This window comes from Monodelphis domestica, chromosome 4 (assembly GCF_027887165.1).
Source record: "Monodelphis domestica isolate mMonDom1 chromosome 4, mMonDom1.pri, whole genome shotgun sequence".
Lineage (NCBI taxonomy): Eukaryota > Metazoa > Chordata > Mammalia > Didelphimorphia > Didelphidae > Monodelphis > Monodelphis domestica.
The window spans coordinates 310,116,226-310,140,679 of NC_077230.1; the positions used below are offsets into that span (position 1 = coordinate 310,116,226).

At 35.9% G+C, this 24,454-nt stretch overlaps 2 protein-coding genes and 1 long non-coding RNA gene across 25 annotated transcripts in view; 1 reads left to right on the forward strand and 2 right to left on the reverse strand.

Annotated features, from left to right (window-relative positions):
* Positions 1 to 12,958, reverse strand: part of CCDC169 (coiled-coil domain containing 169) — a 101,745-nt gene extending 88,787 nt beyond the window's left edge. For 19 of the 21 annotated variants that reach the window (XM_007495335.3, XM_056794763.1, XM_056794758.1 and 16 more), the window contains exons 1-4: positions 10,382 to 12,958; positions 7,000 to 7,082; positions 3,518 to 3,628; positions 3,395 to 3,435 (exon numbers count right to left, since the gene is read on the reverse strand). In XM_007495335.3, coding sequence (XP_007495397.1) covers positions 3,395 to 3,435; positions 3,518 to 3,628; positions 7,000 to 7,082; positions 10,382 to 10,689 — 543 coding nt within the window. In that variant the 5' untranslated portion in view covers positions 10,690 to 12,958. Of the gene's footprint in view, positions 1 to 3,394; positions 3,436 to 3,517; positions 3,629 to 6,999; positions 7,083 to 8,337; positions 8,516 to 10,272 lie in introns of those variants that run through there. The other 2 variants (XM_056794770.1, XM_056794769.1) reach the window with 2 other exon arrangements.
* On the forward strand, positions 10,780 to 14,781 carry LOC103105345 (uncharacterized). Its single transcript, XR_008911392.1, has 2 exons — positions 10,780 to 10,912; positions 12,952 to 14,781. It is a non-coding gene; the product is annotated as an uncharacterized LOC103105345 (long non-coding RNA).
* Positions 13,925 to 24,454, reverse strand: part of SPART (spartin) — a 39,504-nt gene continuing 28,974 nt past the window's right edge. For 2 of the 3 annotated variants that reach the window (XM_007495330.3, XM_007495329.3), the window contains one exon: positions 13,925 to 15,693. In XM_007495330.3, coding sequence (XP_007495392.1) covers positions 15,450 to 15,693 — 244 coding nt within the window. In that variant the 3' untranslated portion in view covers positions 13,925 to 15,449. The remainder of the gene's footprint in view (positions 15,694 to 24,454) is intronic. The other variant, XM_007495331.3, reaches the window with a different exon arrangement.

Genomic DNA, 24,454 nt, shown 5'->3' on the forward strand with positions numbered 1-24,454 from the left:
AATGGGGGTTAGGTGACTTTCTCAGGGCCACATAACTGGTAAGTATATGAGGCTGAATTTGAATTCAAGTGTTATTGACTCCAAGCCTAACACACTATCCACTATGCCACCTAGTTGGTTATGTAAATTATTTTCTTTTAGGAAAAAAGGAGAGACAAAACTTAGAGAAGTTGGACAATCATGAAAAATGGACCTCTTATAGGTTCATTCTCCCAGACAACCTCAAAAATCCAAGTTCAAATGTGTCACTGACTGACAAAGATTGGGACAGCATTTGAGTCTTTTGTCTTCACAGCAAGTTTTACAGCACAAGTGCCTCAGTCTGATCCAGAACCACATCACATAGTTCAACCTTCAGTTCATAAATAAAGTCACTTGTTCATAAGTAAAGGGCCCTCTGGGGAATTACTTTTAAGTAAACTTCCAGGTGTGGCTCTGTATCTTGGTTCATCTTCTTGGGCCAAATTTCCCCACTAAGATGTAAAATAGGCTCTCTTTTGGTGTTGGTGGTTCGGACTTGAGCAGGTGTCCTAGGCCCAGGTGGCACCACATATGGCTCCTTATGATCACTTTCTCTAGAGACAGTGTCTCTATTTTCCACACCAGTCATATCAACTCAGTAACTGAGAGAAGACTCATGCTGCTGACTCATATTTATAGGTAAAACTATAGTGTTTCATTATATACCAACACCTGTATCACTTATATCAGTCAAGTGTTGCCACCCACTCTGAAGGTACTAATTCATTTGATTTCCCCTCTCCAGGGTTTCCTTTCCAACCAAAACACAAAGTCAGAGATCATATTTCTCTCCTATTATTAGAGAATAATGGTGATTTGAAAGTGCTTCCCTACCTAATTCCCAGTCACAAAGCTGGCTATGCAGCATTTATAAATGCTTGAGTGCAGTAACTTTAGGGGTACCACATTTAGAAGGAGCATCTGAGGTCAACAAAAGGGCCTTAGAATCTCTCCTTTAGTCTTCTGTTTCCTGGCAATAATTCCTGCGGCTACTGCATTATTTTAGTGACAAGACCTAGATCAGAACTGAACGGTTATTCTCCTGGGGTGCTGAGGACCCCCCTGAAAATTTAATTCAACCAATATTAAGTACTTGTTATGTAAAAAACACCTCTTGGGTACATATATACTTGTTCTGTACATGTGGTGGAGATATGAAGACAAAAATAAACTAGTGCGTGCCCTCAAGTATCCTATGTTTTATTGGGGAAAAGGAGGAGGCATATATACGTAGTACAGGAAAGATCACAGGATCATTGAGACTGAAAGGTCATCCAATTAAACCACATCATTTTACAGATAAGGAGACCAAGGCTCAGAGAGCTCAAGAGTCTTGACAACATCACAAAATTAATAAAGGGCAGTCAATATCTAAACCCGGGTCCACTAACTTCCAGTCTAGCTCTCTTCCCACAGCATCAATTAGAGTTATTTACAAAAATAATTAGGCAGCTAGGTGGTACAGTAGACAGAGTGCTGGGCTGGAGTCAGGAAGACTCTTTCCTAGGTTCAAATCTGGCCTCAGATACTTAGCTGTGTGACCCTGGACAAGTTACTTAACCCTGCTTGCCTCAGGGTCTTTGCCAAGAAGACTCCAAATGGGGTCATGAAGAGTCAAATAAAATAACTGAACAATAACACAAAATAATTACAAAAAGGAGAGAATACTGAAAGCTGAGGAAATCAGGAAAGGCCTTTTTTAAGGAGGTAGGAACCAAGCTGAAAAAAGGAATGAATTCTACAAAGCAGATGTGAGGAAACTGAGACTCATCTGGGCCAGGCCAAGAGGCAGAAAATGAAGTGTTCTCTATGGGAAAGAACAAGTAGGCCATTCAGATTGGAACAGAGAATAACAGAATGAACAGGAGTAATTTTAAATAAGACTATGAGAGGCAAGTGGGAAATAGATGGTGTAGGTTTTTCATGTCAAACTAGTGTTTATATTTTGTCATAGAAGCAATTGACAATTTCTAAATGGAATAATATGTTCAGATCTGTGATTTGGATAAATGGGAAAGGAGAAAGACTAGAATCAGATATCAATGAGGAAACTATTGCTATAGTAGAGACAAAAAGTAATTGTGGCCTAAAGTAGGGAAGATGCTAGCTAGCTAAGTAAGTGAAGGGAAGTGTTCCATAGATATCTTGATGAACAATCAACAAGACTTGAAAATTGGATATTAGAGCTGAGGGAAAGGAAAGAGTTAAGGTTGCCTATGATATTGAAAACCTGGGTGCCTAGAAGGATAGTAGAATCCTCCAGAGAAAAGGAAAATTTGGAAAGCAGAGACTTTTAGGGGAAATTATAATAGCTGTTGACTGGTTTCTAATGAAATACCTAGTTTTGACATTAGCTAGCTATTAGATGTCTTCCTCTGGCTTGTTTTTTTTCCAGATGTATCACTAAATCTTGTCTAATGATTTTTGGAGTCCCAGGTCTGGTCCCATTCATCACTTGCTCCTCTTCAGCCTTGCACTAGTAGTTTATGACCATTTTTTTAACCAATGTCCCTGTTTATTAACATTTTTAACCATTTAAAAACGTTATCAATAGTCATTCTTTTCCATCTTATATTTCTGAATTCATCTCCAGTCCCCAAATGAATTTGTATTTAATGCATTCCATTTAATTCCAAACTGCCTCTTAAATTACAAAGAGAATTTTAATAGTAATTCTCCAACATTCTGTATACTTTTAAAATTTTAGTGTCATTTACAAAAAAACTATGTTGTTCATTAGAATAAATTAAAATATTTAACACTTCTGGATTCCAAAACTAATCCCTGTAAACATAATATTTTTAATGTTATTTTATTGCTGGGTAGCTAGGCAATATAGTGAATTCAGAGCCAGGTGTAGAGATGGGAGATATTGGGTTCAAATCTGGCCTCGGGCTTGGGTACTTCCTAGCTGTGTAATCCTGGGTAAGTCACTTATAACACTTATTGCCTCTACCTTTCTGCTCTTCTGCCTTGGAACCGAGACAGAGTATTGATTCTAAGACAGAAGAGTTAATAATAATAATAACAAGAGTTATTCTATACTGGTATTTTAAATTAAATAAAACCCATTTAAACTTAAAATAGCTCTAATAGTAATTCCTAAAAGTTACACAAGATGGAGATATTGTTCCAAGAAAAATTATTTGCTTCACTACCACATCTAACTTTCTACACTTGGAAACACAAAGGTATAGGCTCCTTTGTACTGAAAATGAGGGGATTCTATACAATGTATATGTAGTTGAAACTATATTTAAGATAACTCTTTCTCATGGAAAAAATCTTTCATTCTTTTTGAAGTTTTCCAAAATAATTTATTTCTAAATTTTCCCTTTTGTTAATTATGTAGAGAAATTAGTATTTTACTCACCATTGGCATTCGTTCATAGATACGAATAGAAGATAATCTATCTACAACAAAGCAAACAACAGTTGTTGATATAAAATCAAGTTTTACTACATTCATAAAATATTTATATTATTACTTCTTTACCTGAAGGATTTCCATGAATTTTGGCCATTTTCTCTTGAAGACCTAATATTTGCTTTTCTAATTGATTATTAAGTTCAGTTTGTGCTTCATAACGAGTTTTCCATTCATTACCTTTATAAAGAAAAAGAACAAAAGCAAAATTACCATTTTCATATCTTGGTGTTATATTATTATTCAATTTAAATTTATAAGTACTGCAGTTTATTTAGAAAGAAAAATTTTAAAGTATACCTATTACCCTTGTAAAGTACTACTCTATTTTTAGATCCATTTTCATTTTTCTTTCCATAGATACTTTTATATTTAAAATTATAATAAAAAATTTAAAATCATATAATTTCAGATCTGGGAGTACCTTTAGATGTCTTTTATACTAACCTATTATCTCATGAACATGTCCCCCTGAAACACACCTAAAACGATAAGCTTTTGACTAAACATAAAAAGTCATCACCTCAAAATATAGACTATTGCATTTCTAGACAGCTCTGGTTCTTTTCTGCTAGTTTTCTTTCTAACTATTTAAGGTAGCTAACAAATAAATCTCATTAGAGGGAAAGTAGAGTTCATACAATTTGCACCTTTAGTATTTCTTAAAAGCAACCCTACAGCCTTCACTTAAAAGAACTATGGTGAAGGGCAGAAACTCAATACCTCTCCTGAAGGTTAAAGATAAGTTATGTATTTCTACTATTACAGAAAAGATTGTGAACTGGAAACCCAGTAGAGAGAGGGAGATTTTGAAGTATATCCCTGAGGCTCTATGAAAAAGTCTACAACTATATGTTGACTTACATCATGAATATACTAGCATATAACTAGCATACCACTCTGAATTGTTAATGAATGTTAATTCTGAATGAGAAGAAATGAACTAATATTATTGCTATATATTTTGAACTGTAACTTATAAGAAATGGCATAGGAGAAATAGTTCAGTAAATACATGATCAGAAATGATGAGAAGCTAGCCACATGTTGAAAATGAAGGATCACAAATAAACATAACCTCCTGATGAAAAAACAAGAGCTAAATAGAAAATCTGACATTCAAATGCAAGACTGGAGAGGAGCATAAAAAGATAAAATAGAGTAACAATTAGAATCTAAATAAAGTTAAACTGTTTACATTACTATATGAGAAGATAATGCATGTAACTTGTAAGAACTTTTCATTATTATGGGACTGTTAAATGGAGTTTACGTGGACAGAGGGCTTGAATGTCAGAATGTTGAATATGTTGTAATGATTCCTCCCCCCCAAATGCAAGGGTGAGGAAGAAGGATGCAGTGGGAGAAGTGGAAAGGGAGAGGTGAAATGGGAAATTTTCTCACAGGCAAGGAAGAGCTTTTACAATGGAGGGGAAAATGGGGGTGTGGCAAGCAGTACTTGAAAATGATTGAAAAGGGAGGTGGAAATGATAAAAGGAAGGGCAAATTAATCAAGGCAGTGATTAGAAGCAAAATAGGTTTTTGAGGAAGGTCAGAATAAAAAGAGAGAGGAAGAAATAGAAGAAAATGGGATAGAGGGAACTGCATTTCTAGTAATCATGTGAATGTGAATAGGATGAGTTTACCAACAAAACAAGCACATAGCAAAACTAATAATAGGGTTTGATTTGAATGGATCTGAGAATTAGTTATGGAGTACGTAGAAATGTAACTGATTAGGGTTGGGGTAACCTTTAGCTATAGCCCATTTGACCCCCCCCCCAAAGAGCCAGTGTCTTTACAGCCCAGTTTGTGCTAAAGGTCACATTCTGATTAGAAATCAGAATCCAATAGTATTTGGTTTAGAGACATGCTTGAAAAAGAGAGACACAAAGAGTTTAAAAAATAATAAAAATATGATTCAGCTAAGGTAAAAAAGGCAGTGATAGCAATCATGATCTTAGACAAAGCAAAAGCAAAAACAGACCTAATTTAAAGAGATAATCAAGGAAATTTCATTATGCTAAAAGGTATCATAGATAATGAAGTAATACAAAGTTCCTCAACTGATAAACTGTCAAAGAACTTAATAGGTAGTTTTTAGAAGAAGAAATCACAAAGTTCCTCAACTGATAAACTGTCAAAGAACTTAATAGGTAGTTTTTAGAAGAAGAAATCAAATCTGTCTATAGTCAAATGAAAAATTACTCCAAATCACTACTGATTGGAGAATGCCTAATTAAAATACCTCTGGGGTAGTGCCTCATACTTATTAGAAATGACAAAAGCTGATGGAAATAAATAGGTATACTGATGAACTACTGATGGAGTAGTGAACTGATCTAACCATTGTGGAGAACAATGAGGAACTATGCTCAAAGGGCTATAAAACTATGCATACCCTTTGATGGAGCAAAACCACTACTACATCTGTATCCCAAAGAGATCAAAGAAAAAGGAAAATATGTACAAAAATATGTATAGCAGCTCTTTTTGTAGTGGTAAAGAATGTATGCTCATCAATTGGGAAGTGACTGAAAAATTGTGGCATATAATTATGATAGAATATTATTGTGCTATATAAGAAATAAGAAGGGGAGTGTGGTTTCAGAAAAAAATATGGCAAAACTTTTATGAACTGATGCAAAGTGAAGTGAGAAGAACTCAGAGATTACTGTTCATATTAACAGCAAAGTTGTGATGATCAACTGTCAAAGACTTGGCTATTCTGATTGACATAATGACCCAAAACAATTCCAAAAGATTCATGATGTACAAATGTTATCCACATCCAGAGAAAACTAAATATACTAATGTATATTTTCTCATTTTCTTGTTTTTTTCTTATTTTAGAAATATAGCTAATATGAAATATGTTTTACATGATTTCACATGTATAATTGATATATTGCTTGCTTTCTTAGTGAGTATGGGAAGGGATAGGAGGGAGAGAATTTGGAACTAAAAATTAAAAAAGAAAAGAAAGTTAAAAATAAATCATACATTAATGTATATGTGGTGTGAAAGAGAAAAAGAGAGACAGGCAGCTAGAGAGATTGTGTGTAAGTGTGTGTGTGTCTGTGTGTGTGTGTGTGTGAAAGAGAGAGAGAGAGAGAGAGAGAGAGAGAGAGAGAGAGAGAGAGAGAGAGAGAGAGAGAAAGAGAGAGAGAGAGAGAAAGAGAGAGAGAGAAGACAATAATGGCAAATGATAATTTATTTTACAAGCACAGTCACAACCCCACCCCCCAAACAGATCAAACAATCCAAGCATGGAAAATGGTATTCACAGAACATAAAATTACCTAGAATAGTATCTGTGGGAAAATAATTCCAAGATAAAAAATTATAGAACTGTATCAACCTGTAATGATGAAAGAAAATATTTCCACACTGATAGAAATGTCAATAGATCTACTGAAGTTGAATTTTATTGCATGGTTACTTAATATTATTAACCACCAAACACAAATAGTTATTACAATACTGTTTTTATAATTTTCTCTTATCATTTTTCCTAGTAAGAAAAATAATAATATAAAGAAAAATTTTACCTTCATCCTCAACACTTTTTAATTCTTCTTCTAATTCTACTATCTTGTTCCTGATTTCAAGTGTTGTGAGTTGCACTATATCCCTATATAATGAAAGAAATTGATTATATAATGTTCATCATTTTTCAGTAGAAAGAAAAATACCATAATGAATACAGTAACATTTTACTTCTCCAGAAGACATTTTATCTTCACCCTGGATAGTATGCATATAAAAACTTAAGAGAAAAAAAATTTTTTGTACAACTAAAGTAGTTGTCCCTAATGTAATCCACCGTAAATCAAGCATTTCAAAGGATAATCTGGCAGGCAACTGACTGGGCACCTAATTTACTCTTATTTTGTATAAGATTCCAAAAGCTCTGGTTTACATGCCACAGACGATTTTTAAGCAACAAATTGAAAAAACAGAAGAGGATTTCTGCTAGAAGCAAGCAAATGTATAATACAAGAAGTAACAACCCAACAGGCCACAATGGAGAGAACTGTAAAAAATAGACTAAAAAAAAATGAAAGCAAAGCAGCCAGCAGCACTAGGAAGGGCAAATTGCCAAGGTCAATGGCTCTGTGTCCTCAGTCTCATCCCTGTCAGTAGCTTCTTCACTGGTTTCCCTAATTCCAATTTTTCCCCTCTGCATTATATGTTCCACTCTAGGACGTGCTAAAGTGATATTCCAATAGAATATATTTTATATATCTCTAACCTGATCAAGAAACACCTTGGCTAGCTAGTGCCTCTATGAATTATAAATACAAACCATTCCTCTGTTTTGTATTAAAGCAGCTGCTTATCCATCAATTATTAAACTCCAACTCCCCTCCCCTCCCCACCTTCATACTCTCACATCCCCTATGGTATTTGATTGTTGTACAGTCATTTTCAGTTATGTCTGGGTCTTCATGACACCATTTTGGAATTTTCTTGGCAGAGACACTGGAATGTTTTGCCATTTTCTTCTGCAGCTTATTTTTACAAATGAGGAAACTGAGGCAAATAGAGATAAGTGGCTTGCCCAGGGTCAAATAGCTAGTGTCTAAAGCCAGATATGAATTCAGGAAGGTGAGTCTTACTGACTCTCCTCTATCTTTAAAAATACCTTAACTGATTTTTGTCATCCCTTCAAACTACATCTCACTATCTCTTCTTCATTTCTCAGCCAAATTTCTAGAAAGTTACTTGTGTTTCATTTCTTCTCTAACCATTCATTTCTCAAACTTTTGCAGTCTGACTTGCCACCATAACTCAACTGAAACTGCTCATTCCAAAGTTATCTTTTCAATAATCTCTCCCTGCAACCCCTAAAGATCTAATTGCAAAATCAGATTTTTTTTTCTCACTTGTAATTCTTCTTGAGCTCTCTGTTGCGGCATTTGATAGTATTGATTTCCTTGATAGGCTTTTTCCTGACATCACTGTCTCCTATTCCTCCTGCTTGACTGGCCTTAGTTTTTTTTCCTGAACCATCATCCATATCCACTCCCTTTTAATTGTAGGTGTAAACCCCACCAGGCTCTGTCCTGGGTCTCTTTTTATATTCTATGTGACCTCATCACTTTAAACTTTTATCACTATGCAGATGACTAGGACCTCTACAATGAGCCTCAGTCCCTCTTTTGAGCCCCAGGCTTACATCATCAACTGCCTATTTATTGCACATGTCAAAGGGATGTCTCAGGGCCATTTTAAACCCAATATTTTCAAAACACAAGTCATTATTTTTTCCCTCCATGACTAATCCTCTTCCATTTTTCTGTCAAGAGCATCTCCATTTCTCAAATTCACAACTTCAGCATTATCATTATTCTCTCCCACCTCACATTTCTCATCACCAACCAAATCCTACCTTTTTCTACCTCCACACCTTCACTTTATGTCTGACCAGTTTCCCTATTCTCATAACCCCTACCTTATATCAGGTCCCTGTCACCTCTCCTGGATTTTTACAATGGCCTTATACTTGGACTTTATGTCCTATGTTTCGCTCCTAACTTCTGTCCTTCATGTAGATTCCAACCCAGGTCTTTCTGTCTTCAAGTCTAGCTCTAAATTCAATTGCTAAATAGAAAATACTTTCTCCTTAACTCTCCCTTGTGGAATCTCCTAACTTCCTTTGAGTATCAACTAAGGCTCCACTTTCTATGGTAGTCCTTTCCCAATAGTCCCAGTGCCTTTCCTCTACAAGATAGTATATTTGTCTATGTATAGATACAGATATGTCTATAGATTATCTAGATATATGTATATATAGTTGTCTATAGATTATCTAAGTAGATTATGTAACAAATTTGTTTTAAATCCTCAGCTTCTTGACCTCTTTCCAGCTGACCCTGTCAATCATACTCTTTTCCTTGATATTATCTTTTCCCCAAGTTTCCCAGACACTAGTCTTTTCTCTCTCCAGTCTTCTCTCCTTTGCTAAATCTTCATCCAGGTCATGCCTACTAAAGGTAGGAGTCTAGGAAGGCTCAGTCCTGGGTTGCCTTCTCTTCTCCCTCTATACTACTTCAGTTCGTGATTTTATCAGTTGCCACGGGTAAAATACACACAGTTATGTGTATATGTATATATAAAATATTTATATATGTTGTATATTGTCTATATATGAGATATAAGTATTTATATCTATCCTGGGCCATATTAAGATTAGTAAAAATAATGAATTTTCTGTAAGCATGTACTGAAATTCTCACAGGCCCCATATACCCAGATCTCGGTTAGTGTAAATGAATCTCCAAAGTGGTCACATTTTGAAATTTGCCCCGTTCAGAGTTACATTGTGTAAAACATGGCCATCATCATCTCCGCTTATTATTGCTTTGGTACAAAGGATCCATTTACACAGGTGTTTACAAGATTCAAGGCTAATAAGGACCCTATTCTTGGTCTAAAGTTTTCCTTTTTTTTTTCGGATAGGAAAACTGAGGTCCAGTGGCAGGTGAAAGCGAGTTTCTCTACGTTCACAGCTTGGGCAGTGATTTGGAATTTGGACGAAGGTCTCCTGCGGATGTTCTAGGCCACCAATCAGTCAGGGCTTGGGGAGGAAGGGAAAGGGATGGGGGACGAAAGAAGGGATTTCGGTAGGTTATATGTATATACATGGACCAAAGATATTTTAACTACAAATAAAAGTATAAGGGAATTTGGCAAACATCAGCGACCCCGGCTACCTCCATGGCACTGAAGGCTTGGGAGGGACTCTTCACTCTCTCTTCCCCAATCCCCACCACCCTTTCTCTCCTCTCCTCTCCTCTCTTCGTTTTTTTCCAACTCACTTCAATCGAGTTTCTTCCAGTAATTCCAATCTAAGGCGATCTGTGGTCCAATTGCACAGGGTATCCCCTCTTCCTTCCCCCATATTTTGAGCTTACTAGGTTCCCGCACCTTTTAGATCGAGGGGCCGGTTTGGAAAAAGGAGGATGGGGCGGAAACGGGAGAAGACTCCCAGCTGAGGAGGCGCCGTCACTATAGGGAGCCGTCCACTCCATAGTCACGTAGTACGGACCCTCCCAGTCCTGTCCCAGGGGACAGGACGACTGGCATATAACGCCTCGAACCGCCGGAGTTAACTCCACCGGCGATGCAGAAGTCGAAACGAAGGGATGCATTGAAGTGGGACGGCAGAGAAGGGGGTTCGTGAGCAGAAGGACGGGGGATTCCGAGGACACAGAAGAATGCCAGGGGGCCGCCATCCTGTTCCTCTAAGACCCCCAAGAGGACCCGCCAAGTCCAAAGGAATGTTTAAGGGATAGGCCAGCGAGCTTTAGGGTTCTTAGCCCGGGCGACGTTCGAAAGCCTTCCCTGATTGGTGAAGTAGAACAATAGAGCCCCGCCTTCCTGTACTTTGATTGGTGAACACCAGTGTCAGTTTGACCGTCTGAGAATTTTGGAGCCAATCTGGAAAAATTGCCTGAGGTGCGTTTTTTTTTTCTGGAGGGCTTTCTGTTGCTGCCCAACCCCCACAATGAGTGTCAATTTGCAGTTGAGTGTGCTTGCTCTAGTTATTTAAGAAAAGTCAGTTTCTATGTTTACTTTTAAGAAAGGAAGGAGAAGAAAAAACTGTCCCCTTTCTAGTTCTATGATAGATTAAGGATTACTTACTTCCCTTTGTCCTGGGAATTTTTTTTTTTTTTAAGATTTGGACTCTCTGTGACGCAAAGACCAATTTCCTACAGTCCAATCTCCTGCTTTCCCCCAAACCCTGACTTTTTGCCTTAATTGAATTCCTTTGGCATTCTGTGAATGTGTGGGCCTTATCCCACAAACCAGAAACCTGGTGGCATCCTGGCTTCCAGGAAGACCTTTGCTTCTTGTCCCACATGACTCTTGGCAAGAGAAGACACCCGGTCTGAGGTCAAGTCTCTTCAATTAGGGCGACTCAGAAAAAGGGACTTCGTGCAGTTAAGTTACGGCTCAAGGAAGCTTGTACTTATTCTGAGGGAGCAGTGGGAGTGAATGGAATGGGAGGCGAGTAAAAAGCTCAGATTATATAGGCAACAGGCATGTGACAGACCTGCTTTTTACTATTTAACAAATAATTATAAATTAACATACACTCCAGAGAATTTTAATCTAGGGACCATTTCATGCTTGGTGTGTTTACACATTTCAATTCTTAGCTCTCATATAAGTGGTAGTGTTGGGGGGGGGGTACATTCTTTAGCTCAGCAAAGTACTTTCTTGGGAATTTGATTGGTATAGAACTAAATCTGTAAATTTAGGTATTATTTTGCCTTGGGCTAAAAGTGAGTAAAGACTATCTCTTTAATTCCTTGAACTTGGATTTTGATTTTGAATAATGTATAGTGGTAGATTGACATTTTGAAATATCCTTTTAGTTATTTTGTAGAGATTTCCCTGTCATACACTGTTATTGCTACATAGTCCTGCTGATGATTTCTGTGATTTTGGTATCCTGCAACTTTACCATAGGTTGTTTCTTTGCTGATTCTCTGAGGTTTTCTAAGTAATCCATATATAACAATAGTTAACTTAAGTCTCCTTAGTCAATGTTTATGCCCTCTTGTTACTAATTTCTAGCATTTCTAGGTCCATGTCAATCAACTATGGCATGCCTATCTCCTAATTTTATTGGGAAAGCTTCTATTAACTCATATTAAATAGCTTTTGATTTTAGATACATACTTTTATCTTAACAAATAGTGGCTCTTTTATGACTGTGCTTTATAGGGTTTTTAGAAAAAATATTTTCAGCATCAAAAGTTTTTTTTCTTCAGCTACTTATATAATTAAAAGAGGGTTGGAAATGTACTGAAAAGACTAAGTGGATGGCTCCGGATACACTGGATAGCTTGTGGTTGGAATATTGTAAGAAAACAAAGGGCAGTTAGGTGGTACAGTGTATAGAGTGCTAGGCCTGGAATCAGGAAGACTCATCTTCCTTAAGTTCAAATCTGGACTCAAACACTTACTAGCTGTGTGACCTAGGGCAAGCCACTTAACTCTTTTTGTCTCAGTTCCTCATCTGTAAAATAAGCTGGAGAAGAAAATGGCAAATCACTCCAGTATCTTTGCCAAGAAAACCTCAAATGGGGTCATGAAGATTCAGACATAACTGAACAACAATAAGAAAAGAAGAATAAGTATATTTTATGAAAAGGCAAAGACAACCTCATTGACAGAGGTGATACACTCTAGAGGCATACATTTTTGATACAGACAATAAGGGAATTTGTTAACTTAATGCAAAAGAAAGAAGCATGGTTAGAATATCCATTCCACTGCAACCTTGAAGCCAAAGGAACTAATTTTTAAAATATTTTTATGAAATGGCCTTTTCTTAAGCAACCCATTAAGAAAAAAATTTTATACTTTTTTGTCAGAAAACAAATAATTTGCCCAATAGATCCTATGATCTTTCTGCTATGAGTACTCATTTCAAGGGTAAAAATCCTCCTTAAAACTCTTGAAGAGCCTTCCTTTGGTTCTTTTAGTGTTACTGGGATATAAGTCCATCACTAAGAAGACAGAAGATCATACCCTAGATGACTGGTGGATTCTGCTTCCAAACAAGTCTTCATAGCCACTATCTTGGGAGGCATTGCCTGTCAAGAAAGGGCCTGTCATTGCCACCAATTGCAAACCAACTGCCACCCAAAAAGCAACCCAATACCCTAAGGAAAGATAGGAGGCAGCATATGCTGAGTAGGTAAGACAGCTACCACCACCTTAATCATCATTTCCTCTCTGGCTTGGAGGTAGCTCAGGATCCCAACCCAAAACACAGCCTTCATCCTAGGAAGAAACACCTGGGGAGATGCAACTGGGCAACTGATACTGCAAATGTTATCACCACTTCTAGTGAAGATCCCTAAAAAGAAAGTTGTTTTTTTTTTTTACACCAATGATCGTGTAAAATAGTTCAACATTAGAAGCCAAGATGATTTTATTAAAGAGATGTTACCATTTGCTTTGTCACTATATCCTACAGACTATGGGACCTTTCCATTTGAATTGTGGCTAAAATCTTCCATAAGCTCCCTGAGAGCAAGAGCAGGGATTATCTTTTTTATTTGTATTTCCAGAGATTAGCATAGTATTTTGCATGTAATAAGTGCTTTGAAAATGCTTTATTCATTCATTCATATATGTCCTGATATAGTTTATTTGGCTTAACATCTGTAAGTCAGTTGATAATGTTATTGTCTAATTAGGCCCAAGATAACGATTATAATTGCCACCAGCAACCATAAAATTTATAAAATACTAGGTATAAATCACAATGAAACCCATACTCAGTCAGGCTACTTGAAACATGTTATGAATGTTATAAAGCTAAAGAAAAAATATGAACACATATGTATGTATATGTATGTTTGTGCCTTACTGACAACAACAATGGTGATGGTAGGGGAAAAAAACTTTATCTTTGGAAACTTTTTTAACTATAAGCATACTGGGTAAACATTTGTTATGCTACATTTCCTTTAATTCATCATACACACAAAAAATCACCAATTTTATTTTCAAATTAATTACATTTCAATGATATACAAAAATGCTACTTGTTCAATTTTCATATTAACAACTAGCTATGTATCACACTTTATTATAGTAGTGATAGGCCTCATACACAAAATTGTCATCTCAGAGACACATTCTCACCCTCTAAATACATAAAGCATTTTTGGTAAGTTTGAGGTGAAGATATGTTTAATTTATCTACAAGCAGAGAATATATTATTCAAAAAGTACAATCTTTGGATAGTTTCAAGTTTAATAATCAGTTATTTCAAGTTATTTGACTTCTTTAACAGGTTCTGTCAAGTTGTTAATGGAATGCAGTTGCAAAAACCAGTGACAACCTTTAAAAATTAGTAGCTAATTATTAAATGCAATATAACTATGTATCTTCATACCTAAAGATATCTTAAAAGGCAATGGATATTAACACAATACTATTAAATACAATCTGACATAATGGAAACTAAGGTATTTAGGCTTAACTATTATTTTGAGCATAAAGATGTAATTTTCTAATAACACGTACTCAAAATAATTAGACACATAAGAGACTTAAATCTCAGTAGTAACAATGCCTAAAACCAGTAGTATACTTGTATTTTACCCAATTCTGCTGTTGTACGATTAAACTTCCTGAAAACAAGGAAAAAAGGTTAAAATGGAGCAACAGAAATGCAAGTGTATTACAATAAATAAATATTTTAAATTATCAATAATTTTCTTGTTCTCCTAATTAACTACTTGTCTTTAAAATATAAAGTGTTTTTAAAAAATAAATATATTTTTATAACCATTTTCAACCACTGAGACAATGCTGGTTTCTGCAAAAGAGATGGCCTGAAGCCCGACAACTAGTTTTACAGAACCTTGGTTCTTTCAATAAGCAATTATTTCCTTTGCCAGAAAAAAAGTCTTAGAAAATGCTACCTGAGATTTTCATTTAAAAAAAATACTAATTCTATGGTGCTTTAGATTTTAGCTTTGCTACTTAAAATTTATAAGCAATTGGGATAGAGGAGAAACTTATAAAAAAAGTAGGAAATAATCAGGAGATAAATGACTTGGTTAATCCTTGTGATTACACATTGAATTAGGTTACTATACTCCAAATCATGCAGACATCTGTTTTACTACTTTGTTTTCTAAAATAGAAAAATTACAAAATTTAATATTAGATTGAAGGTAGTTTAAAAAAATCTCAGCATTACAATTGAAAAAACATTTTAAGTACATAAACCAAAACAATTTTATGTAATCTTTTTGACGATCTTTTTCTATAGGTCAGAAACAAATATTTTTACTTTTGTTATGAGACATACATACCTTTGATTTTATGAAAATATTTTTAGAAATAATTAAACTTTTATAATACAATTTAACTTATAGGAGAGAAGTATTCCACTTTTGCTCAAGGAGACTAAAGTTATTTTTGGTAAGGCTTTGGTAGAATTAATCCATAGTATTTGCATCATTTATCTTTCTTCTTCAATTTTTCTTTTTTCTCAACTTTCTTAATATTAGTTTCTTTTTCATCTTTCTCCTCTGATTTTTCAACTATTTTGTATTCTTCCAAGATGGCTTTTCCAGTTTGTTTTGCTGTTCTTGTCACCATAGCTTTAATGCCGATGTTGTCAATATTAAATGCAGTGACACCAACATTGATGGCAGAATTCATTGCATTGTCTGTAGCATGACCAGCATCAGCCCCATACCTTTAAGAAAAAAATAAGGTCCAGTGAAACTACAAATCTGAATTAACAGCATTCTAAACTAGAATAAGGTGAACAGTGTAAGTTACCTTTGGAAGGAAAAATCTCAGTTTATTTCAATTTGATTGTTTTTTAAAAAGGATTAAATCACTTATTTGAGACCAAGCCACTTTTTTTCCAAAAGTAAGATCATTTCATTCTGGGAAAATAAATTTTTTAAATGGAAGCACTTTATTTCATGTGAAGTATTCACTCTGACACTAAATCAAATAAAACTTCACTACATTTTGAAACCTAGAACCTGTTAAAGTAATTAGTGAAATTTGGTTGCCTTTTCCTTAAGGGTAACTGAATTTTTCTCCTATTCCAAATAAATTTAAGAAATAACTTATATTTTATATTTCTGCTAATAAGGCAATTTTTCAACAAATTAACTGTCAAATATTTGTAATTCAGCTATATATTTCTCTTTGAAAATGTGTTTTAATTTTTAACAATGTCATAAATAGCAAGTTCCCAGACCAGTTAATAAAAAACTTAGAATTCAAATACCTTCATCTATTCTGGCCCAGACAACCATTCTGTAATAGGCTTTTCTCTAGATGCTTATCACTTTTTCCTCTCTGCCTTCTAACACCCTTCTCCAGAGTAATTACTCATTTCTTTCTACAGGAAAGAAATCACCAACGCACAATGAGAAGTTAAAGGTCTAAGTGAAAAGAAATGATTCCTGGAGCAGGGTCTTCTAGGAGGTACAAAAAGACAGGATAAAAGGCACAACTGGAAAAGTTAAAGACTAGAAAAGGAGAAGGAAACTGTTTCCTCTGAAACAGGAAAAAATGGTCTGATATAGATGGAATTCAGGAAGGCTGTAGAAGCTTACTTTAGATGGCTATTTATGGTCTTCTTAGTAAAGTTAGGTCATAGTGAATGGGAGAAAAAGTCAAGAAGGGATAAAGAGGACTGCCAAGTAGCATTGAAACCCTGGCTGAGCCATGAATTGACTCAGTTAGCCTGGCTTCATGATATTCTCCAGCAAATCTGGAATTCTGGAAGATTCTGAAGAATGTAGTTGTCTGACTTTATACAAGTTTGGAGAAGGATTCTAAAGTACCAGTGAAAACACGGTATAAAGTTTAAATGTTCTACAACATACAACAGTTGAAGTGGAGGTGTGTTAAAAGAATATCATAAGGGCAAAAAACAAATCAGTAGGTATAACAAGGTAGATTTCAGAGTAGGGGGGAATTTTATAATTGAAAATATGTAAAAGTTCTGAGCAATAGGGTACAAAGGGTGGCCATGTCTATAAGAGAATGGGATCAAGGTCACTGACATAGAATTCAAAAATTGTATAGGCTAGGGTATAGGAAAGGTCATTAGCATGGCTGCTATAAAAATTCAAAATTATAACATAGATGAGGTGTACCTAGAAGAATGATAAGGGAAGGAAGTTAATATGAAGGGAGGATACTGTAGCTTCAAAAGATGAAAGATTTTTGAATTTGGGAGAGATAATAAAAGTCCAGAGAATTCTTACCTTTCCTCTTCTGTGGCTTGAGCAGAAAGGAGTTGACTTTATTAGAGATCATTGTAAGGACAGTGGTGTCCTCAAGAGAGGGCCAAATTTTATTAAGTACATAAGTATGTTTAAAAAATCCAGGATATAGTGAGGATTATTATGGGAAGGAAAGAAAGGAAATCAGCATTTATATATCACTTACCATGTGCTGGACAGTATTCTAAGCGCTTTACACATGTTCTCAGATGATTATTTACAACTTTTAGAGAAGGACCTAGTAGTATTCCCCCAACCATATAAGGGACTAACACTTCTGAATTAAATTCAAAAGAGGTATTGTAGGGTAGTAATCATAGATTAATAGGGTAACAAAGATAGAATATTGAGGTAGGCTTATTTTTAAATTATACATATATTATAATTTATTGAAGCAGTAAATTATAGATGCTGCCATCTGGAACTCTAAAAAGGTTAACTGAGGAAAGAAAAGCTGCTAAATTTACTCTAATTACAGAAAGTACTTGCCCACCCAACATAAGCAAGGAATAGAGAAAGAGGTCTCCAAGTTACAAATTATCTTGATTGTATGGAATTTTCTCATTTGCTGGGGCTATTTTACAATGCCAAAGTCATTAAGCCTTAAGTAGTGGAAGCCAGTCAGCTGCTACATTAACAAGGTGAGGTTGGCTTACTTGTGTGAAGTGGCCTGGAACAACAAGTTGTCTCATCCCTGGGCATCAGTCTATTTATATCAGTGGTTCTCAACCTCTCAATTTATAGCAATGAGAATACATAATGCATATCAGGTATTTACATTCTGAATCATAACTGTAGCAAAATTACAGTTTTGAAGTAGCCACCCAAATAGTTTTTTGTTTTGGGGTCATCGCAACACAAGGAACTGTATTGCGGGGTCATGGCATTAGAAAGGTTGAGAACCACTGATTTATATCATGAAGTTTGATTTTCAATGGTTCAGTGTCAGATTAGTAGAGAAATTGCTGAAAAAACCGTGACCATTTTTTTCTCAGTGAGAAGTTATTCATGTTCTTTTTTACGTAAATGGAGAGAATTGGTATCAAAAGATGAAATATATGAAAATACTTTTTGGCTCAATAAAAGAAATACCTTAAAGAGTTAATAAGCTACTTTGGGAGGTAATGAGTTTTATGTTAATGGAAATTCAAAAAACAAAAACTAGATCATCATTTGTTAGATATGTTCAAGGGAGCATTCACATTTTATGTATAGGTTAAAGCAAGTGACCTTTAAGATCCAGTTCAACCCTAAGATTCTATGACAAGTGTAAGGTATTTCTGAAATTAATTGTTCATTAAAAGAGAAAACTTTACTCAATTTATCAAAATTCAATTCACGTTTAACTTTTCACTAACAACTAATACAGTAAGGAATTATAAGTTATCAGTAGAGGAAAATGGAATCTGAAACCAAAATGAACATTTCAACCAGAACCTCTTTGAAACTTGATTTATAATTAGTATTTAAATTCATCGCCCACAATTGCATTTTGTAATGGCTAGTATTAAAGCGGAAATAGTCATAATTGGCCCAAGGCAGATAGAAAGTTCTCTTATCACTCCTCTGTTATTGTCAAAGGCACCAACCACCCTCATAGACCCCCAGAATTTCAACCTAGTATCATCTCTGACTCCTCACATTTTCTTATTCTCCATATCCAATCAGTTGTCATATTGATACTTCCTTTGAAATATCTCTCAGAAATTCCCCCTTTTAGCAGAACCAGGAGAATAATGTACACAGAGACTGATACTCTGTGGTACAAACTAATGTAAATGGACTTCTCTACTAGCAGCAATGCAATAACTCGGGACAATTCAGAGGAACTTGTGAGAATGCTGTCCACATCCAGAGGAAAAAGTGTGGGAGTAGAAACACAGAAGAAAAAACAACTGCTTGATCACTGGGTCGATGGGGATATGATTGGGGATATAGACTCTAAATGAGCACCCTCGTGCAAATATTAATATGGAAATAGGTCTTGATCAAGGACGCATGTCAAACCCAGTGGAATTGCACATCAGCTACGGGAGGGAGGTGAAGGGAAGGGAGGAAAAGAACATGAATTTTGTAACCATGGAAAAATATTCTAAATTAATTAAATAAACTTAATTTTTTTAAAAAAGAAGTGCCCCCTTCTCTCCTTACATGGCCACTACCTGGTACAGGTCCTCTTCATCTCAAAGTTGAAATGCTGCAATAATGCCTTGGTTGGTCTCTGAGTCTCACTTAAGTTCATTCTCCACTCTTGCTATTGAAATGAGCTTCCTACAGATTGAGTTACATTTCTCCCTCTCCCCATTATGAATAAGCTCCAAGGCTCCCACACCCTCTTATTGCTAGGATCAGATAGAAAATCCTCTGTTTAGTAGGACACACTTATGTACTATCCTTACCTTCCTTCCCCCTCTACTTTTCCAAGCTTTGTACATCTTCTATCCCTCCACATGCTCTGTGTCCCAGTAGCTTTGGTCTTCTTGTAGACCCTTGCACAAGACACTCCATCTCCTTATGCTGTCCCTCATGCCTGAAATTCTTTCCTACCTCATCTCCATCAAATGGCTTCTTTCAAGCCCTACTTGAGAACACCTTCTATAAGAAGCCTTTTCTAATCTTTGGGAATGCCAGTGCCTTCTCCTAGACATTATGTTGAGTTTGTCCTGTGCCTAAATTGTGCAGAATTATTTGCATGCTCTCTCTCCCTCTACACTGAGAGCTCCTTGAGGGTATGAACTATCTTTTGCCTTTCTTTGTATTTGTATCCTTAGTTCTTACCACAGTGCCTGGCACATAGGAGTCAATTAATAAATGCCTATTGATTTGACTCACAAGTGGCCTAGTAGTGAGATCTCAGTGAATGAGTCTTAGGCTCTTGCTATGAAAGGCAAATCATCTCTCCATTTAACCTGCCTATCAAGAGATTTGGGGGGAAAGCTGTGAAGGAAAAAGGGAAGAGAAGCCTTTTATAATGATTGCTATTGATCTCTGTAAAATTTAAATCAATATCAATAACTCCAAGTATTATATTTTATAAGATTTTTTAGTACATACTTGAAGTAGAAGAAATAATAGAACAAAAGTAAAAAAACAAAACAAAACAACCCAAGTAAAAACACTTGGGAAAAATTCTCCTGCCTGGCTCTCACTCAACCTCTACAAACTGTGTTCCCTGGAAAAGAGAGCACAAAGAGCAGAGTTACCTCAAAATATATACTACCTATGTGAGCATGTAGCTAAAAACATAAATGGGATGCTGGGAGAGTCCTGGGGAGCAAATTCTAACTACGCATCTCTGACAAAATTATGGAATAAATTAAGTAAATGGTTTTTAAGTACTTGAAAACAATGTTGTGATAATTAAGTGTAAGCATGAATCCACAAAGATAGATCATGCACAGCAAGTTAATGTCACTGCTTTTTTTTGCATAGGATTTTTAGAATGTCAAATGAAGAGACTTTAGGCATGTTTATAAATTTATTTGGCAAGGCAATAATAGTTCTTCAAATTTCATGCAGAATTTGACAATGCTGTTTTCTGGATATTCTTTCCTCAATTGGCTTTTGTGGTGTTGATTTTTCAGTTATTCCATTTTTCAATGGTTAAATCTTGTTCTGCATTGGTTTCTCTTCTTCTTCCTGCCATCTAAGCATGGGTGTTCCTTAAGTTACTTTTCTAAACCCTTTCTCCCTTTACTTCCATATTCTGTCTCTCTGTGATCTCATCTATCCCCCTCCCCCCAACTTAATTTTTCATCTCTATGAAAACAAATTCAATTTCTTGATCTCAGACTTACTTAGCAGCACTATCCAGAGGAAAAACTCAAGAAAATCTGGCTTCATCTCCTGTTTCTGAAAATTGCCAGCTATGTGACAAAGGACAATCAATCAATAGACTTTTCTGACTTTTGATTTCTTCATCTCCAAAGTGAGCATGATACTAATTACAAATGACAGCTTCCTCATAAGGTTGTTGTGAGAGGTAAATGAGATAATACATATAAAACATTTTGCAGATTTTCCCCCTTCTTTTAGCTAAACCCATGAATTCATCAGCATAGGGAGCTCTCAGTGAGGAACTCTTATCTACCAATGCAAATCACCACTTATACTGTACCCTAAAGTCTTAGAGAGTGGTCTGAGCACAGTTTTTGTCAGAGAGAGGTTTTGAACCCACATCTTCCTTACTTTAAGACCAGCTCTTTGTCCGCTATGCTGCACTGAACTCTTTTACACGGTTTAAGTTATTATGGACAATTCCCACTGGCATTGTAAGCTTAATTTGCCTAAAACTGATCTCATAATCCACCCCTTCTAACTTTCTCAGTTCTTTTGATAGCACCAGCTATACTCAACTCACTTTTGATACTTCTTTTCCATTTATTTCCATTCCATTCTATTTAGTTTTCAAGTCCTAGTAATCCTACCTATATGGTATCTATCTTCTCTTCCCCACTCATGCTGCCACAATTATCCAGATTGTCATGACATCTTGCCTGAATTATTCAAACAGCTTCTACACCATTCTCCCTGCCTAATCTCTCTGCTCTAAATACACCCCTCACTCTGATGCTAGAGTGGTCTTTCCAGTGCATATGCTTGACCAGGTCAATTTATTGCTCAGATGCTTTCAGTGGCTCCCCACTGCTTACAGGATAAAATATAAAGCTCTAAATCTGCTATTCCTGACTTTTCTATTCTAGCCCCATTTCATGCTATTTGATGCCATGTAACCACCCTGGACTATTTGCCTTTTCCTAGTATCTACTCATAATTGTGCATTGGCACAGGCACAATACCTGGATAGACACTCATATCTGCCTACAGAAATTTTTCTCTTCCTTTTAAGTTTAGTTTGGGTGTCACCTCTTCCATGAAGTCATCTTTCTCTGGGCCCTTTACCTTGCTAAATGAATCTAGCATCCTCTGTTAAAACTGTTCTTATGCACTACCACACTCTAACTTATAATTGTTTGTCTATATATCTTATCTCCTAGTTATATTTTTTGCTGTTTGAGAAGTCACAATTTTTTACTTTTTCATCCCTTTATATTGTACATAATACTTCACACAAAGGAGACACAAATATTGGTTTAATTAAGTTTATCCTTTTGGTCAACAATGTGCAGAAAAATATATAAACTGAATAGCTGCCACCAAAAGTGTGACAATAAATAGTGTTGTTAACCTAGAAGGAGGTCTCTAAGCACTGTCCTTGGACATGCTGTTCAACCTTATCTTTATCCATGTCATTGACAGAAGAGAAGGTAATTCAGAAGCTAATTATATAAGAATATTTCCAGAATAGACTGACCATAAGGTCAGAATTCATAACATACAAATAATAAATCTCTAGTAGTGCTTTACCTACACTGTTCTTCCCCTATAATGATGTTCTATTTTATAGTATCATGTTCACACCTTATTTATTCCACTATATTGTTTCTTAAAAAGAGACTGTCTAATGATCTTTATATTTCCCAACATCCTATCCATGAATGGCACTTAATATTTGTCCAGTTTAATTAAATCAAAACTGATGTGTTGTAGTGGTAAAGAATGTTTAGCCAGGAGAAAAAAAAAGCAATAGGGAAAACAAGGCAGATGCCTTCAAACATTTAAAGGATTGTTAAGTGGAAGAATAAATAGTCTATCTGGATCCAGAAGACAGAAGACGCTGGGAGGCAGAATATGGGACTACACAAAGGAATGCTGCCTCAGATTTGGAATTCTTTGTCACTATAAGTGTTCATCAAGAGATTACATGATCAACTAGGCCTTCTGCATTAATAGGAGTTGCATTAGAAAACCTCAAAGATTTTATGACTCTACAGTTTTCTTTCTTCTTCCTTCTGTCAAGGTCAATTCTAAGTTTGACAGTATCTGAGTCTAGATTAGTAGGGACCTTCCTTCCACTGGATATAGCTTCTCTGTCCCTTGCAAATACTGACAGTGAGTCTTCAAGCTCAGAAAGAAATTTCTTGAGCAATTTTGAATAAATACAGTGGAAAATAGGAAGTATATAAGTTATCTATAAAGAATCCCTAGTTTATAATATAATAATAGGAGTAGACTCTTGTTTATCCCACCACAACTTCCCAATTTAACAAAGGCAATTCAGTCTATTTATCTGACAAAGTGGGGATGATGTATTGTGTGATATCACTGTATAATAGGTAAAGAATATTTGAAGGAATCCCTCAATGGCAAAGATGTATCTGAACACTTAATTAAATGAAATCTATAATTTGAATATATATTTCTCAATTTTCATGGCATATGTTTCATAATAAAGATTGTACTAGAAAAAATATTACAGAATCTCAGAGGTCATTTAGTTTAGTCCATTATCTTATTCAAGCATCCATTTGAAAATATCACTGATTAAAGATTTTTAGTGATAGAGAACTCATTACCACTCAAGGCAGTCTGTTTTATTGTGGTATAGTAGCAATGGCAAGCCTTTTAGAGGCAGAGTGCTAGGCCCCACCCCATTCTATCCCCCCACCAAGTACTATGCCCACCTCACCACCCCCACCAAGAGACCATGTGCTATGCCCCTCCCCCAAGTGCTAGGCATGCCCTGCCACTCCACCCCTTTCCCCACACAGGGGAGGAAGGAAGCTCTCCCATTGAGCTGCTGGTTGGAGGGGTGGGGGAAGTGATTGTAAAGATGGAAGTAGCCCAAGAGCTATGATCCCCTCCAGCTCTGCCACCTGTGAGCTATCCACTTCACCCCGTGTGCTTCTATTGGACAGAGAGGTGGGGATGTAAAAAGAATGCATCAAGTGATCAAGTGTATGGAGAGGGAGAGGGGAGCAGCTTCACCTGAATCCCTCTGCCTTTCTAGTAACCAACTCTGGGAGGGAGGGTGGATGCATGTCCACAGAGAGCAAGCCATCTTTGGCACCCAGGTCATAGATTTGCCATCACTGTGGTATAGCTTTTGGTTAGGAATGTTTTTTTTTTTAATTGTGCCAAAATCTGTTTCTCTGAAACTACCTATTCCTCCTAATTCTGGCTTCTGGGACTAAACAGAACAACTTTCACAAGTCAGCCCTTCAAATATTTGAAGACAAGGCAGCTATCACATCTGCTTCCTAAGTCTTCTCGTTATCAATTTCTTTATCTGATTCTCATATAGCATGGATTCTAGCACATTTTCCATCATGGTCATACTATAGTAGCTCAGATAATATCCAATCG